This window comes from Trichechus manatus, unplaced genomic scaffold (assembly GCF_000243295.1).
Source record: "Trichechus manatus latirostris isolate Lorelei unplaced genomic scaffold, TriManLat1.0 scaffold00011, whole genome shotgun sequence".
Classification (NCBI taxonomy): domain Eukaryota; kingdom Metazoa; phylum Chordata; class Mammalia; order Sirenia; family Trichechidae; genus Trichechus; species Trichechus manatus.
This window is the reverse complement of record NW_004443947.1, coordinates 3,398,421-3,415,674: the sequence shown is the minus strand read 5'-3', so window position 1 is coordinate 3,415,674 and position 17,254 is coordinate 3,398,421. Positions and strand designations below refer to the sequence as shown.

General features: G+C 39.5%; 1 protein-coding gene across 3 annotated transcripts in view; it reads left to right on the top strand.

The window, feature by feature from the left end:
• SFXN1 (sideroflexin 1) overlaps nt 1–17,254 on the top strand; it is a 63,064-nt gene that overhangs the window by 22,368 nt on the left and 23,442 nt on the right. For all 3 annotated transcript variants that reach the window (XM_023726494.1, XM_023726493.1, XM_004371178.2), the window contains 6 exons: nt 1,740–1,912; nt 5,316–5,486; nt 6,565–6,663; nt 9,836–9,911; nt 11,158–11,243; nt 12,527–12,654. In XM_023726494.1, coding sequence (XP_023582262.1) covers nt 1,749–1,912; nt 5,316–5,486; nt 6,565–6,663; nt 9,836–9,911; nt 11,158–11,243; nt 12,527–12,654 — 724 coding nt within the window. In that variant the 5' untranslated portion in view covers nt 1,740–1,748. The remainder of the gene's footprint in view (nt 1–1,739; nt 1,913–5,315; nt 5,487–6,564; nt 6,664–9,835; nt 9,912–11,157; nt 11,244–12,526; nt 12,655–17,254) is intronic.

The window sequence follows — 17,254 nt, the reverse complement described above, 5'->3', positions numbered from 1 at the left end:
AAAAAAACAGGACCCATACCTTGCACCATATACAAAACTAATTTAAAATGGATCAAAGACCTAAATATGAAGCCAAAAGCTATAAAGTTCATAGAAGAAAAAATAGAATCAACACTAGAGGTCCTAATACACGGCATTAGCAGAATATAAACCATAACTAACAACACACCAACACCAGAAGACAAGCTAGATAACTGGGATCTTCTAAAAATTAAACACTTATGCTCATCAGAAGACTTCACAAAAAGAGTAAAAAGAAAATCTACAGATTAGGAAAAAGTTTTTGACCATTACAAATCAGACAAAGGTCTAATCTCTAAAATCTACAAGAAAATCTAACACCTCTACAACAAAAAGACAAATAATCCAGTTTAAAAAAGACAAAGAAAATAGGCATTTCACCAAAGAAGACATTCAAGTGGCCAACAGACACATGAGGAGATGCTCGTGATCACTAGCCATTAAAGAAATGCAAATCAAAACCACAATGAGATACCATCTCACCCCGGCATTACTGACATGAGTGAAAAAAAACAGGAAATAACAAATGTTGGAGAGGCTTTGGGGAGATCAGAACTCTTACGCACTGCTGGTGGGAACGCAAAACGATACAACCATTTTGGAAAACGATATGGTGCTTCCTTAGAAAGCAAGAAATAGAAATACCATATGATCCAGCAATCCCACTCCTAGAGAAATAAGAGCCATCACATGAATAGACATATGCACACCTATGTTCATTGCAGCATTGTTCACAATAGCAAAAAGGTAGAAACAACCTAAATGCCCATCTGCAAATGAATGGATAAACAACTATGGTACAAACACACAGTGCAGTAATATGCAGTGATAAAGAACAATGATGAATCTGCAAAGCATCTCATAACATGGATGAATTGGAGGGCATTATGCTGAGTTAAATAAGTCAGTCACAAAAGGACAAATATTGTATGAGACCACTACTGTAAAAACTCGTGAAAAGGTTTGCACACAGAAAGAAACAATCTTTGATGGCTATGAGGCCGGGGTGTTGGGGTGGGGAGGACACTAAATAGATAACAGATAAGTGGTAACTTCGGTGAAGGGTAAGACAGTACACAATACTGGGGAAGCCAGTACAGCTTGTACAAGGCAAGGTCATGGAAGCTCCATAGACATCCAAACTCCCTGAAGGACCGAATTACTGGGCTGGGGGCTGTGGGGACCATGGTCTCAGGGAATATCTAGCTCAATTGGCATAACATAGTTTATAAAGACAATGTTCTGCATTCTACCTTGGTGAGTAGCATCTGGGGTCTTAAAAGCCTGTGAGGAGCCATCTTGGAATACTGGGTACTTAGAAATATCTGGGAAATGATTGAAATTTGTTTAAGATCAGTTGAAACTTATGGACAAAGTTAGCTTTGGATTTAGGTAATCTTTCTGCTATTTTTAGCAAAATTATTTCTATACGTTGGAAGAGTACAAAGCTGTTTAATTCTTTACCTGAAGATTCCAAAACCCAAACCACATCCACTGCTGTGAAGTTGATTTCGACTCACAGTGACCCTATAGGACAGAGTGGAACTGTCCTGTAGGGTTTCCAAGGAGTGGCTGGTGGGTTCGAACTGCCGACCTTTTGGTTAGCAGCCGAACTCTTAACCACTGTGTCACCAGGGCTCCACTTGAAGATTAGTGTGCCTATCCTGTGTAGCGACATCGTAACCCTTAAGTGAACTTGCCTTTTTGATCCTCTGTAGTCTAGGACGATGTCAGGAGAACTACCACCAAACATCAATATTAAGGAGCCTCGATGGGACCAAAGCACTTTTGTTGGACGAGCCAGTCATTTCTTCACTGTAACTGATCCTCGGAATATCTTGTTAAGCAAGAAACAACTAGAGAATGCAAGGAAAACAATACATGATTACAGGTAATGTTGATTGTTTTTTGGCTTGATGTATCGATAGATCATCATGTTAACCTACTGTGTTTAAACTTTCACGTAGTGATTTTATGACTTTTTTTTACATTGGAATCCTTTAAAAGAGAGAGGGAGACAGGAAGCAAGGAAAAAGGAAAGGAAGGGAAGACCTGTTTTCTGCCCCCATTGCTTACCCTTAATTAACATGGATATCCAGGGTTCATACCAGTTGCTGTTGAGTCGACTCTGACTCATGGCGACCCCATGTGTGTCAGAGTAGAACTGTGGTCCATAGAATTTTCAGTGGCTGATTATTCAGAAGTCGATTGCCAGATCTTTCTTGTGAGGTGCCTCTGGTGGACTTGAACCTCCATCCTTTCTGTTAGCAGCCAAGTACAGAACCATCTGCACCATCCAGAGACTCCAGCTTGTTTTATAACCCTTTAAAAATGTAGAAACCATTCTTAGCTTGTAGACTATTCAGAAACAGATCATGAGGTGTAATTTGCCAACCTCTGATATAGATGAAAAGGAAAAGGTATGAAGAAGACTACACTTAAGGGGAAGAGAGAATGGAGAATGAACATATAATTAATCAATACTCCTAAAGTAGAAACTAGAAAAAAAATGCAGAAGAAGCAATTTAAAATACATAACAGAGAAGTTTTCCTCAGGTGAAGAAAGACATATCTATAAGTTAAAAAAGAGAGTCACCACCCTCTGATTCATTTTCACAGATTTGAACATGAGCTCTTTTTCCCATAACTTCTATTAACACTCGAGTAAACATTCCACTGGAATTGTCGCATTATGAGTCTTTCTCATTAAGGAAGGAGCAAGTCAGAGATGCCTTAATCTCCACTATTATATAGCATTGTTCTGGAAGTCCTAACCAATTCAGGAAGACATAGAAAAACAAATATATTGAAAAGATGTGGCAGTATTTTTGTTACTTGCAAATGATGACATTCTCAGCAATCAATTGAAAAAGCAATGAAACTAATAAGAGAATACCATTAAGTGGCTGCTTATAAGAAACACAAAAAGTCAGTAGTTTCCTATAAAACCAATGATAATCAGACAGTGTTTTTTAATTGTGTTCATAAAAACAATAAAAATGTTAAATATCTTGGAATAAACTTACCGAGAAGTGTGTGGCAACTACAAGCCCACTGGGGGTCATTAAAAGAAGCCTTTGAGTAATGAGAGACAGGAAGTAGCCCTGGATAGAAAGGCTCAATATTGTAGAGGTGCCAGTTCTCACCAGACTAATACAATTCCAGTCAAATTACAGTTGTGATTGCCTAAAAAATTGACAAAATGACTCTAAGTTTTATCTGGAAGAGTAAATTGAGTAAGGCATTTTTTGGGGAAAAGGAAGAGTAATGGAATAAGGAAAATTGCTCTGCGAAATATTAAAATGGACTGTCAAATTAAAATGGTGAGTATTGGCACCAGAACATATAATTGGTTTAAATAGTAATGATAAATAATGATGAGGACGATGATGCTGCTGATGATAAAAAAAGACATACTCAAGTAGAGAAAATGAGCAAAAGATATAAGTAAAGTCTTAATAACGAGGGTAAGTCAAAAAGTTGCTGCAAAATCTTAGAAACCTTTATTAAACAAAACTATCAAAATGTGAAGCCATTGTTTCTCGACATACCCTCCATCTAGGTCTATACACTTCTGAAGGTGTTTCCATCCTCTAACCCTTCCCTGAAGAATTCTGCATCCTCGAGGGACTCAAATCATGTTCCTTCTAAATGTTCTTTGAGTTCTGGGAACAAAAAGAAGTCTGAAGGGGCCAGATCAGGGCTGTAGGGTGGGTGGGGTAAGGCTTCCCAGTGAAATTCTCATAGGACAGCCCTTTCTACCCTCGAAGAATGAGCAGGTGCATTGTTGTGACGGAAAAAAATTCCTCGGCACAACTTTCCTGGGCTTTTTCTCACCAATGCAGTTTTCGATTTTCTTAAAGCTTTTTCATAGTAAGCCCCTGTGATCGTCCTGTGTCCTTCGATAAAATCTATCAAGATTACCCCTGTGAAATCCCAGAAAATGGTCGCCATAACCTTCTGAGCGGTCTCCCCTCTCTCAGCTCATTTTTGAGGTCTTCACAACGTTCCTTAAAATGCTTGATCAATCTAAAAAGTGTTGCTTTATGTGGGGCAGCATTCCCATAAACTTGTTGCAAAGCTTCAGTGATTTGGGAAGATGTCCACCTGAGTTTTGCTAAAAATTTGATATTAGCCCTGACCTCAAAATCGTTTTTTTTCCATGGCATGAAAAGTATCCCTTTTTTTTGAAAGCACCCTAATGAGACTAAGACAAATGTATTACAGAGAGAACTTGTCTGCAGCCATCCACTGATCACAGAGACATGTTTAAACACGTTTTGTTTGGAATAAACCTGTGAGTGTATAAACTGGAATACTAGTAGCAATACTTTTTGACTTACCCTCATATTTTTCATAGCATTTGTCTTATCAAATTTACTCATTTCTTTCAAAATAATCTTGGATGTGGGCAAAGATTTACTCATGAGGGTATTTATTTCCTCATACTTTACAAATGCAAAAAAAAAAAAAAAGAATTGGAGTAATTAAAATGTCCAGCAATAGAGGATTGGTGTATTATTTTATGATCATATGGTGGAATGCTATGCAGTGTTTAAAGATGACACAGAGAAGCATTCACTATATATTACTGAGTTTAAAAACTAGCTGTAAAGCAGCAGGTACAGTGTGACACCTGTAAATAACCACATGGCATGTAGAACATAAAAGAGAGACTGAAAATGTGTTCACCAAAACGTTAACAGTGGTGATAAGTAGGAAAGGTGTGAGTGATTTCAATTGTTCTAATGCATTTCTGCATTAGAACAAAGTTTTCAGAATTTCTAGCAATGAACATGTGTTTGTTAATTAATGAGGAGAAAAATAGTGAATGATGAACCTAACTTTTTTTTTTTTTGGAGAGTCTAATATAGGCTTTTAAACTACTGGGTTAAAAAGGAATTCATATTCTTGTCTGCTATAACTTTTGTGTAATTGGTTAAAAATATTTTAGAGTTCACAAAGTTCAAAATACTTCTTTAACTATATAATTTAAAACAAAGACTGTTTCAAAGTTAACTACTTCTCTATTATACAAGGTAAATTTTTTGTTCTTCCAAATTACAGGTAATTTGAGAGTGGATTTGAAATGTTCATTTTAAGTATTTATTGATTTTTGTGTTACTGAGATTTCACTGACTACACATCCTAGTTAGATTCATGTTACCCTACCCAGGCACAGTTGTTTTAGAGAAGTATAAGCTTTTAAAAACACAGCAGCTGCTTGTCTCTAGGACACCATGAGGTATTTTAAAATGAACAGTTGCCATGTTATTTGTTGTTGTGTTTCCCAGACAAGGAATTGTGCCTCCAGGTCTTACAGAAAATGAATTATGGAGAGCAAAGTACATCTATGATTCAGCTTTTCATCCTGACACTGGTGAGAAGATGATTTTGATAGGAAGAATGTCAGCTCAGGTTCCGATGAACATGACCATCACAGGCTGCATGATGACATTTTATAGGTAAGATATGTTCACTTTATATTGCAGAAGCTTAAAGTACATTTTATGTATGTAAATAATTTTATTGAAATAAAATGTCACTTCATTTTTAGTTCCATTTTGTATAAAGGTTGCAACCCTAGGGATCTGCTTTACCTGTTTGTCTGTACTCTCTTTGTTACTCAAGGAGTCCGCGGGTGGTGCAATTAATGAGCTAACAAAAAGTTGTAGGTTCGAGTCTACTCAGAGGCACCTCAGAAGAAAAGCCTGGCATCCCACTTCTGAAAAATCAGCCACTGAAATCCCTATGGAGCACAGTTCTACTATGAGACACACAGGGTCGCCATAAATTGGAATCAACTCGATAGCAACTGGTTTTTTACTGTCCGAAAGGAGGTTAAATTTTTCCTTAAATCTTTAGCCCTGAAAGAAAATGAGATGGAGAAAGAAAACAAAGAGTTGTCAAGCAATTCTCTTTTTAATTTCTTCAAATAGATATAGACAGAGATGATTGCAGTTAGGAAGGGCCAGGACTGCTTAGCCTGCAAATGTCTTTTTTTTTTTTTTTACCCTCGAGAAGGGACCTAATATTTATTGAGTGCCTACTCTGTGCCTGTATGACGCAAACGGTTAAGTGGTTGGCTACTCACGGAAAGGTTAGCGATTTGAACCTACCCAGAGGCACCTCAGAAGAAAGGCCTGGCAATCTGCTTCCAAAAAAATCACAGCCACAAACACCCTATAAAGCATTTCTACTCTGCACACACATGATGTTGCCATGAGTTGGTGTCAACAACAGCTGTTTTTTTTTTTTTTTTTTTAAACTCTGTGCCAGGCCCTCTACAAATGCTATCTCACTTCATCCTCAGAACCACCCAATGAATGAATGAGTATCTAATGAATGAGGAAACTGAGGCTCAGAGGACATAAATCTGCTCAACCACGCATATCCTCAGTTGGAAGCCTAAACGCAGTCTTTCACCCGGCGTTCTCCCTTCCAGCACATCTCCTCTTTGGTTGCTGATATTCACCTGTTCTGTTCTGGATGGCAGTGAGGTAACAAGTGATGCTGGTAATATAACGGGTTGTTCTGTTTTAGGTCTACGCCGGCCGTGCTCTTCTGGCAGTGGATTAACCAGTCCTTCAATGCAATTGTCAATTACACCAATAGAAGCGGAGACGCCCCTCTCACTGTAAAGTAAGACTGCAAGGTTCAGCTGTCTCCTTCAGCTTGCCATCTTTCATTGAATTAAGTGCTGACACTCTCCTGTTTAAAAAAAAGCATATTTGTACAAATCGTTTAGAATATTCCGTAGCATATTTTTAGATTAAATGTTTCATTTGTTCCCTTTCTATTGATAGAATGGTTTTTTCAGACTACCTTCTCAGACATTAGGTCCCTGAAGGGTGCAAATGGTTTGCGCTTGGTGCAGATTGGTGATTCAAATCCAGTCAGTGGTGCCATGGAAGAAAGGCCTGGTGATCTTCTTTCATAAGGTCACAGTCATTGAAAACTCTATGGAACAAAATTCTACTTCGACACGTGGGGTCACCATGAGTTGAAATCAAGTTCTTTTTTTTAGTTTTTTTGTTTTTTCTCAGACATTACACACACTGTTAAAGTGGTGCTGATAGGTTGATCCGTCTCCTGCACCCTCAAGCTCACTACCCCTTCAAAACACACAGCAGGCAGCTCAGCCATGGCCTGCGGGAAATGACAAGCCATATTCCCATCAACGCTGCACGTGTGAAAGCCACTGATATCAAAAGTAGCTGTGTCAACCAAAATTTATTAGTGGTTACTAGGGACGAGAGGGAAGCAGAAAAAGTTATTATCTGGGAAGCATTGAGTTTCTGTTTATGGTGTTGGAAAATTTTCAGAAGATATTGGTGATGGTTGTACAATATGATGGATGTAATTGATGTTACTAAATAGTACACGTGAAAAAAAGTTAAATTGGCAAATACCGTGCTATGTGTATTTTGACAGCAATAAAAACTATATATAGCTGGGTCAGTACAGTATGGATTCAGCAGAAATCAAGGGGAGACCGTGGCAGCGTGACTTTTACTCTTGTTTTTGAAATAAAGAACTGTGGAGCCAAAAAGAAAGTATAAAATGGTTTTGTTGGTTTTTTTGTTTTAATAATATTTTACTATGTTTTCAGTGGAGGTTTGCACAGCAGTTTAGGTTCCCATTCAACAACAACTACACAGGTTGTTCGTGGACATTGGTTACATTCTTCACAATGCGTGAACATTCACATTGTTTCTGTTCTGGTTGTTCCATTTCCATTAATCTAATTTCTCTAACCCTTACATTCTCATCTTTGTTTTAAAGTAATTGTTGACTGTTTGGTCTCATATAGGTGATTTTTTTAAAGGAGCAGAGTACTTACAGGTAATAGTCATTATTTTTTGAGCCAATTTGTTATTTAGCTACAGGGTGACCTTGGGTTAGTTTTGGTTGAAGATTTGAAGAGTATCTCAGGGCAATAGTCTCAGGGAGTCCGCCAGTCTCTGTCAGTCCAGTAGGTCTGTTTTTGTTTTCGCTTTGTTTTGTTGTAGGAATTTGAGGTTCTGTTTCACATTTTTCTCCCATTCTGTCAGGGTGCGTATAGTGTGGACCTGATTAGAATGATCGGTAGTGGTATCCGGGCACCATCTAGTCTTCTGGTCTCAGGGTAGATGAGGCTGTGGTTCATGTAGACAGTTTGTTCTGTAGACTAGTTTGTTCTTTGAATCTTTGGTTTCCTTCTTTCTCTCTTATGCTGGACAAGTAGAGACCAATAGTTGTATCTTAGATGGCTACTCACAAGGTTTTAAGACCCCAGACACTACTCACCAAACTATGGTGTAGAACACAACTTTATGAACTATATTTTGCCAATTAACCAAGATATCCTATGAGACTATGGTCCTAATCCTTGAAACCTAGAAGTCCAATCCTGAGAGGTGTTTGGTTATGTCTAAGAAGTGTCCATAACTGTGCCCCTCTGTGCTTTATTATATATTGAATATATGTGACTACAGTCACAAAGATGCACATACATATGCATACAATTATATATTCATACATACATATACATACCTATACACATATATGCCTACATACATATATATATACTCACACATGTATTTTTTTGGTTGTTTTGCTGTTGTTTCAAAATTACGCATGCCATAGCAGTTACCAGCAAGTCCTTTTTTCTTGTGTACTTTTTAGTGACGTTGTTACCTTCATTAAGCTATGTATACTTCACCCTTATTCAGTGTTACCTTTCTCATCACCAAAAGTAACAGATGTCTGCTATCTAGAGAGTGAATCCCCCTCCACCCCGATCCCTGGTAACCACTAATGAACATTAGTTTTTGTATATTTACTTGTTGTCATGTCATTTCATAAAAAATGAGAACATACCATTTTTTTTTTTTTCTGTAATTGACTTATTTCGCTCAGCATAATGTCCTCCAGGTTCATCCACAGTGTAAGATGTTTTGGGAACTCATTTTTCTTTATCGCTGAGTAGTATTCCATTGTATGCATGTACCACATTTTACTTATCCGTTCATCCATTGATGGGCACTTACGTTGTTTCCATCTTTTTGCTATTGTGAATAGTGAAAAAGTATAAATGGTTTTAAAATTTACCTCTTGTTAAAATATTTTAGACAGGCTAGAGAGATTAGTTAACCAAAATTTTAGCATAACTTGTATGACACTTGAAACAAAAATGTTTTTTGTTTGTTTTCTCACTTAAAATTGCTTTTGATAGTCCATGTTCTTCTAGTATCATCATATGGAACTAAGGATATTGAAATCTACCAGCCAGCAGTGTTCATCATACCTTCATTTCCTCCAGTCCTTGAATCTAACTTATCTTAAAAGATAATTGCATTTGCTTAATTGCATTTCGAAGATGAGACTTTTAGTATTTTTACACAGTTAGATATAATTTTAAAATTGGCAATATTGCATTTTTTATTTGCAGTATGTATATTAATATCTTCAGAAGTATTTTTTTATTTAAGCAAATTCGCTACAAACATTTAACCCAATAGGCATATTCCTACATTTATAGATCCCTACATACTCACAACTTCCCTCCCATCTCCACCCAATGAATACATATTCTATGTATCCACCTCTATTAGGTTGTTTCAAGGTTATATGTGTAGAATCACATTTTTTATGGGTCCACTTGCTTTTTCTCTAGATTTCTCTACATGATGAGTGATAATGAATGTGGTTCTGTGGACTCCCTGTTCTTAGTCAAGATCCTTTACATTTCCCCCTCATCTCTTGCAGAAATGTTGTAACGCAGTTTCCTCAGGTACACATGCTGTTTACGCGATACTCTCTTTCTTTTCAGTGAATTGGGTACAGCCTACGTTTCTGCGACAACTGGTGCTGTAGCAACAGCTCTAGGACTTAATGCACTAACTAAGGTACTCTGACTTTTATTTCCATAGTGAAGCTTCTTATTTTCTTCTCACGTGCCTGGCTCTAAGTCCCTCTGTTATTTATAAAAATGGTTCAAGTCATAAAATGACTGTCTTATTATAGTTATCGGAGTCCCTGGGTGGTGCAAATGGTTAAGGTGCTCGGCTGCCAACGGAAAGGTTGGAGATTCGAGTCTACCTAGAGGTACCTCAGAAGAAAGGCCTGGTGATCGACTTCCAAAAAATCAGCCATGAAAGACCCTGTGGAGCACAGTTCTACTCTGACACACATGGCGTCGCCAGGAGTCAGAATTGACTTGGTGGTAACTGCTTATTATAGTTATTGTTTTCAGCTGCATATTTTTAATTATATCTTCTACTAAGCTTGGCAAAGGTTGTGACCAATGACATTGACCAGACCCTGGTCTGTGCCTGACACTGTATTAAGTGCAGATGCTCACCCAGCCTAAGAGCACATCTGAAACTGTGTAGTCTCAGACCATGCTTGTGAAGAGACGAAGGAGCCAGCATCTGAGCCCAGGACTATGAGACCCCCAAGTCCATACTCCTTCAGCCACACTAAGCTGTGAAAATGTCTTATAAGTCTGCATTATCCTAGTATTTCCTTGCTGGAAATATAAAAATTGTTCCGGGACACAAGTTTTGAAAGTTATCAGACTCTAAATAGGGATAGAGAGTGATAGCTGCCATGAAGCCATCTCCAACTCACGGTGACCCCATGTGCAACAGAACAAAACATTGCCTGGTCCCCATCATCCTCAAAATCGCCAGCATGTTTGAGTCCATCATTGCGGCTGTTGTGCCAGTCCATCTCACCAACGGTCTCTCTCACCCTCACTGGCCCTCTACTTCCCCAAACATGATGACCTCCTCCAGTAATGGATCCCTCCTGATGACGCATCCAAAGCAAGTGTTCTGTTGTGATCCATAAGGTTTTTATTGGCTAATTTTTTTTGGAAGAAGGTCCCCAAGCCTTTCTTCCTAGTTTGTCCCAGTCTGGAAGCTCCCCTGAAACCTGTCCACCATGGGTGACCCTGCTGGTATTTGAAATACTGATGGCATATCTTTCAGCATCATAGCAACACACAAGCCACCACAGTACAACAAGTTGACAGATGGGTGATGGCTACATAAATGACACTCTGCAATCTTTCAGTTTTCATGAAACAAGTGTTTCCATTCCGTAATGCAGGAAAAGTAAGATAATGTTTTGTAATTGTCTTTTCTGCAGCACGTCTCACCCCTGATAGGGCGTTTTGTCCCCTTTGCTGCCGTAGCTGCTGCTAATTGCATTAATATTCCATTAATGAGGCAAAGGTAAGATTAGTATACACTCTGAGAAAGGACTTGTGCTTGGTGGTAGAGTCTCTCTTAGAATAATTAGGTTTGTCGAATGAGTTTTAAATTTTTATTTTGATGTTTGCAAATGAAATTACGTGAAATCCGGGATTTGCTTCAAAATAACATGGGGCTTGCTATGAGTTGGAATTGACTCAATGACAGTGGGTTTAGTTTTTTTGGTGAGGGGAGAGGATAGGTCCCTGGGTAGCATAAATGGTTTGCACTTGGCTACTAATTGAAATGTTGGCTCTCTGAACCCACCCAGTGGCACCATGGAAGAAAGACCTTGCGATCTGCTTCCGTAAAGATTGCAGCCAAGAAAACCCTATGGAGCATAGTTCTACTCTGTAACACATGGGGTGGTCATGAGTTGGAATCAACTCGACAACAATGGCATTTATGTTTTTTGGATTTAGTGATTATTGCTAGGTATGTGCTTGCATTTTTTAGTTTTTTTTTTTTTTTTTGGTGCTGAGTAAGAGGATGGGTCCAAGATGAAACAAGATTAGTTAGCCATGAGCTGCTAATTCTTGAAGCAGAGTGATAGGTACCAGGGAGTTTAGTTTACTCTTCCTTCTGCTTCTGTGTAATAAAAAGTTTTTTTAAAAATATAGTTTAACGCTTCCATTTAGTCGTATAGGACTAGGCAAAGAAGGTCTATGCAGAGAAAGCTTATTCTCTAAAATAGGTTCTTTTACTTTCCCTAGAATTTTCTTTTTGGGTTTAAAGTAATATTAATCTATATCTTTGGAAGTATTTTTTAGAACTGGCAAAAGTTAAAGGAGAAGAAAGAACAAGAAAAAGCATTTTGGAATGGATAACGAAAAACAGGGTAAAAATAGGAGTTATAATTATAGTGTTAGTAACTATAGTTAATGAATATACAATAGTGCCATGTACTAGTGACTCCTATGTCAGTATAGTTCACTTATAATACCATTTCTCATTTGGAAAGTTGCTCAAAGTTGCACATGAGCATAGGAATTAGCCTTATCTTTAAGTTAGCATACTCACCCTTTAAATCACATTGTTACTGAAAAAAAGTCCACCTTTTTTTAAAAGTTTACTAGCGTTATTTTACTTTTGTGTCTATCACAGAATGCTCACGGTATTAAAAAACAGACTTGTCAGTGCCAAAAAACGACACTTGAGGGGGGTCTTTGGATTAAGTAGGGACTTGATCACTCCTAACATTGTAATATTTCAAGCCTTTTCATGAAGACATTTGTGAACTTCTTTACATGTGTCATGCTCTGCAGGGAACTCAAAGTTGGCATTCCTGTCACCGATGAAAATGGGAACCGCTTGGGTGAATCAGCAAATGCTGCAAAACAAGCCATCACGCAAGTCGTCATCTCCAGGGTTCTCATGGCAGCCCCCGGCATGGGTCAGTAGAACCTTGTCATCTTTCATTTATTCCATAAATATATGTCAGACAGCCTTTATGCACCAGTGAACAACAGCAACAAAATCACTTCCCTGGTGGAACTTACATTCTACTGGGAGAGGCAGAAAACAATACGCAAAGTATATAGCATTTGGGATAATGATAAGGGCTGTCTTAGTCTCCTCGTGCTGGTCTAACAGAAATACCACAAGTCCGTGGCTTTAAAGAATGGAGATGTATCGTCTCAAGAGAGGCTATAAGTCTTGTTTCAGGGTATGGCTTTAGGAGGAGGTCTTTCTTTGTCTCTTTCAGCTTCTGAACCAAACCGAACCTATTGCCATCAAGTCGATTCCGATTCATAGCAACCCTATAGGACAGAGTAGAACTGCCCCATAGGGTTTCCAAGGAGCAGCTGGTGGATTTGAACTGCTGACCTTTTGGTTAGCAGCCGAGCTCTTAACCACGGTGCCACCAGGGCTCCATTTCAGCTTCTAGTAGCCAGCAATCCTTGGAGTTCCCGGACTTGTAGATTCATCCTTCTTCATTAGATAGAGTCTTTCTTCCCCCATAAGTCCTCCTTTTGTGTCTAATCTGCTCTTTTTATAACTCAGAAGTAATTAGGTTTAAGACACACCCTACACTGATATGATCTCATTAACATAACAAAGAAAACCTATCACCAAACAGGATACATCCATAGATATTAAAAAAATAAAAATAAAAAGACTCCTTACTGTTGAGTCAATCCCGACCCTATAGGACAGAGCAGAACTGCCCCATAGGGTTTCCAAGGAGCAGTTGGTGGATTCAAACTGTTGACCTTTTGTTAGTAGCCATAGCTCACCATAGCTCTTAACAACTGCGCCACCAGGGCTCCAAGGTTTAGGGGTTAGGATTCCAACACATATTTGGTGGGAGGGACATAATTCAATCCCTAACAAGGGCTAAGGAGAAAGAAAGGGTTAAGGAATGTTGGGGTGGAAGTAGACCGGATGGCCAGGAAAGAGGACCTGATAGAGGGGAGAGAATAAGCCAAGTGGCTTTCAGAGGATGAATATTCTGGACAGAGGGAACAGGAAGAGAGGTGGGGGCTAGCCTTGCCTTTGAAGCAGTACAAGGAGGCAGGTGAGGAGCTTCAGGAAGGGAGTCAGTGAAACTCCGGAAGACAGAACATGGATGTCCTACAGGCGCTTAGAGCCCTGGGTTTTAATCTAAGGGGTGAGGAGTCGTGGAGGGTTCTGAGGATGGGAGTGGCATAAACCAATTGGCGTTTCAACTGCATGACTCCAGCTCCTGTGTTGAGAATAGACTGGGAGGACAAGAGTGAATGGGAGGAGACGGGTTAGGAAGCCATTGCCGTACTCCAAGCAAGAGCTGATGGTAGTTTGGGGCAGGGTGGTGGCAGAGGAGGTGGTGAGAATTTGAAGGGAAAGAAATTGATCTTCAAGAATCATGAAAAGAAACTTCAGAAAGCCCTTGGTTAGGAGTAATTTCTACTGAAGATTTATTTGTATCAATTATAAATCCTTGGAACATGGACCAAGCTGGGATGGTTAGAACAGCTATTAATAAAATGTGTACCAAGCTACTACTCAGTTTTGTACAAAGAGCTTGGAGTCATTGTGAACAAAAGCAGAAAATCTACGTTGTATTTAGTTCCACTGAGAAGCTCTAGTCCACCCCTAAGACTCTAAAACTACCCTCAGACCAAAACTACCCTCAGACCAGGGGCCTAGAGAAGGTTCTCAGACTCACTCAGAAGTCAGAGTGCCTGGGAGTTATAGTACTCTTGGCAGAAAAGTGAACAAAACAGAAATTAGTATATTTAATCATATGAACTGAATGAAAATAGCATTTTGCCAATGAAAACTAAGCTCTCATATGAAGCACGCTTAATCAACCATTGTCAAGTTTTCCTTATAGTACTGTTTGCTGTTTTTAAGTTCTTTTTGTCACTGTGAATGCGCATTAGTGGGAGTAAGCACCAAAAGTTGGAGAAGAATGCATGAAGGACACTTTGAGGCACATTATGTTGGCGTTCCTGCTATTAAGGAAAGAGCACCATTATCTGACTTAACAAAGGAGCCCCTCCCAGTGTGCACTAGCGGGTGGCTATGAAGCAGTCCTGGAGATGGTTGCAGTCAGTCCCCTGAGTCCAGGACCAGCTTGTGTAGTGAGTTTGAGGGACTTTGGGGCTGATCAAGGAAAAAGATACGACCACAAGATGGCAGTGTTGCAAAACTATTTATTGGGGCCAGCATGTTGATAGGTTTTGCATGGAGTAGGGAAGGAGGTTCCTCACAACAGGACACTTTTCCAAAAGGAAATGGTGCAGGGTTGGGTTAAGCACCGGAAGAGGAAGAGAGCAAGGGGACTCCTGGGGGACATGTCTAGGTGATGTCACTCAACAGCACAATGGGAAATCTGGGTCAGAGAGCTCCAAAGGGCAGCATCGGTTTGGGATCTTTATAACTGCAGGGTTTTATCTTATCTGTGCTTATGTTGGGCACAGTTTTGATATTGGACACAGCAGACAGGCTCTAAATGGCTAAAATCTTCTTTGGGGGCTATTTTTAAAGCAATTGGGTATGTAAACATTTGAATTTGACACTAGTGGGCTTTTTTGGCTAATAGGCTCCAGCCTTATGTGAAGAAGTAAACAGCTTGGGGCCTGTACACAGAGGCTCATTGATGGAACAGCTCATCACTAATCTATGAGGCGGTGTGGAATCCCCCAGGGCTGTGGCTGCTGAGCCCGTGTTTTTCTGAGATTGGCACTTCTGAAGTTGAGGCGGCAACTCTAGCTTCTACCCTGGGTTTGCTCTTGGCTTTGTTTTTTTCCAGTTTTGAAATGCCTTGCTCTTGTTGAGGTTCACCCAGTCCAACAAATCGTTTTCTGGTAACTCAGTTATTTTAAATACTGTTGAGTCCCCAGAGAAGAAACATAATTTTCTAGTTCCAGTGAAAGTTATAAAAGTAATTGAAATATTGGAATAGTAGATGTAACAGTTTAGTCTGATAAAAGTTGTGAGTAAATGAACTAACACAGCCCACCACATACCAGACAGTTTTTGTGTATGACTGCATTTAGTCATCACAGCAAGTTTGATGCCCTTCTCCTCATTTTATGGATGAGGAAGACAGAAGTCTGAGGCTCAGAGAAGCTAGGGAACTTTTCCAGGATCACCCAGCTAGCAAGTGGTTTAGCCTGGATTGGAGCAGATCTGCCTGACTCAAGCCAAGATTCTTTACCCGTACTCCACCTGTGATGGTGCTAGCATATCTTAGTTTCCTAGTGCGTCTATAAAAAATACCACAAATGGGTGGCTTTAAAGAACATAATTTTTTTTTTCACAGTTCTGGAGACTAAAAGTACAAATCAGGGTCTCAGCCATGTCCATTTCTTCTGTGGGCCTCTCTCCTAGTTTCTGGTAGTTGCCAGCAGTCCTGGGGGTGCCTTTCCTGCTTGTACATGTATCTGCCTCCATCATCACATGGCATCTGTCTTCCCCTGTGTGTCTGTCTCTCTGTGTCTCTTTTCCCTTTTTATAAGATACCACTCAGAATGGATTAGGTTTAGGACCCACCTACTCTGGTATGACCTCCTTAACATAACAAAAGAAAAACCCTATTTCCAAACAGGGTCATATTTACAGGTATAGGAATAGCACTTCAACATAACTCTTGGGGTTGCATTTGTTTTATTTAGTGTGGGAGGGAAAAGTTACTGACGTTTGTCCTATTGCATATTTAAAGTTAAATGTAAAGTTTTCTTCAAGATTCTAAAACTTTCTGGCTGGCAAAAGGCATTACCTTATGTCTTAGTTATCTAGTGCTGCTCATAACAGACATACCACAAGTAGGTGGCTTTAACAAACAGAAATTTATTTTCTCAGAGTTTAGGAGGCGAGAATTCCAAATTCAGGGCGCTGGCTCTAGGGGAAGGCTTTCTCTCTCTGTCAGCTCTGGGGGAAGGTCCTTGTCTCTTCAGCTTCTGTTCCTTGGCTCCTTGGAGATCTTCATGTGGCATGGCATCTATCTTCCCCCATCTCTGCCTGCTGAATCTGCTCCTTTTATATGTCAAAAAGAGATGACTAAAACACGCCCTACACTAATACTGCCTCATTAGCATAACAAAGAAAATACATTTCCAAATGATTATAACCACAGGTGTCCAAAAAAAAAACCCAAACCCACTACCATCATCATCAAGTCAATTCCGACTTATCGTGACCCTACAGGACAGAGTAGAACTGCCCCCTAGGTTTCCAGGGAGTGGCTGTTGGATTCAAACTGCTGACTTTTTTGTTAGCAGCCGAGCTGTTAACCAATGTGCCACCAGGGCTCCAACCACAGGTATACCAAAAAAAAAGAAAAAAAGAAAAAACCAAACCCATTGCTGTCAAATTGATTCTGACTCATAGTGACCCTGTAGAACAGAGTACAGCTGCCCTATAGGGTTTCCAAGGAAAGGCTGGTAGATTTGAACTGTCAACCTTTTGGTTAGCAGCCAAGCTTTTAACCACTGCATCACCAGAGCTCCACCACAGGTATAGGGGTTAGGATTTAAAGCACAATTCAATCCATGACACCTTATTTT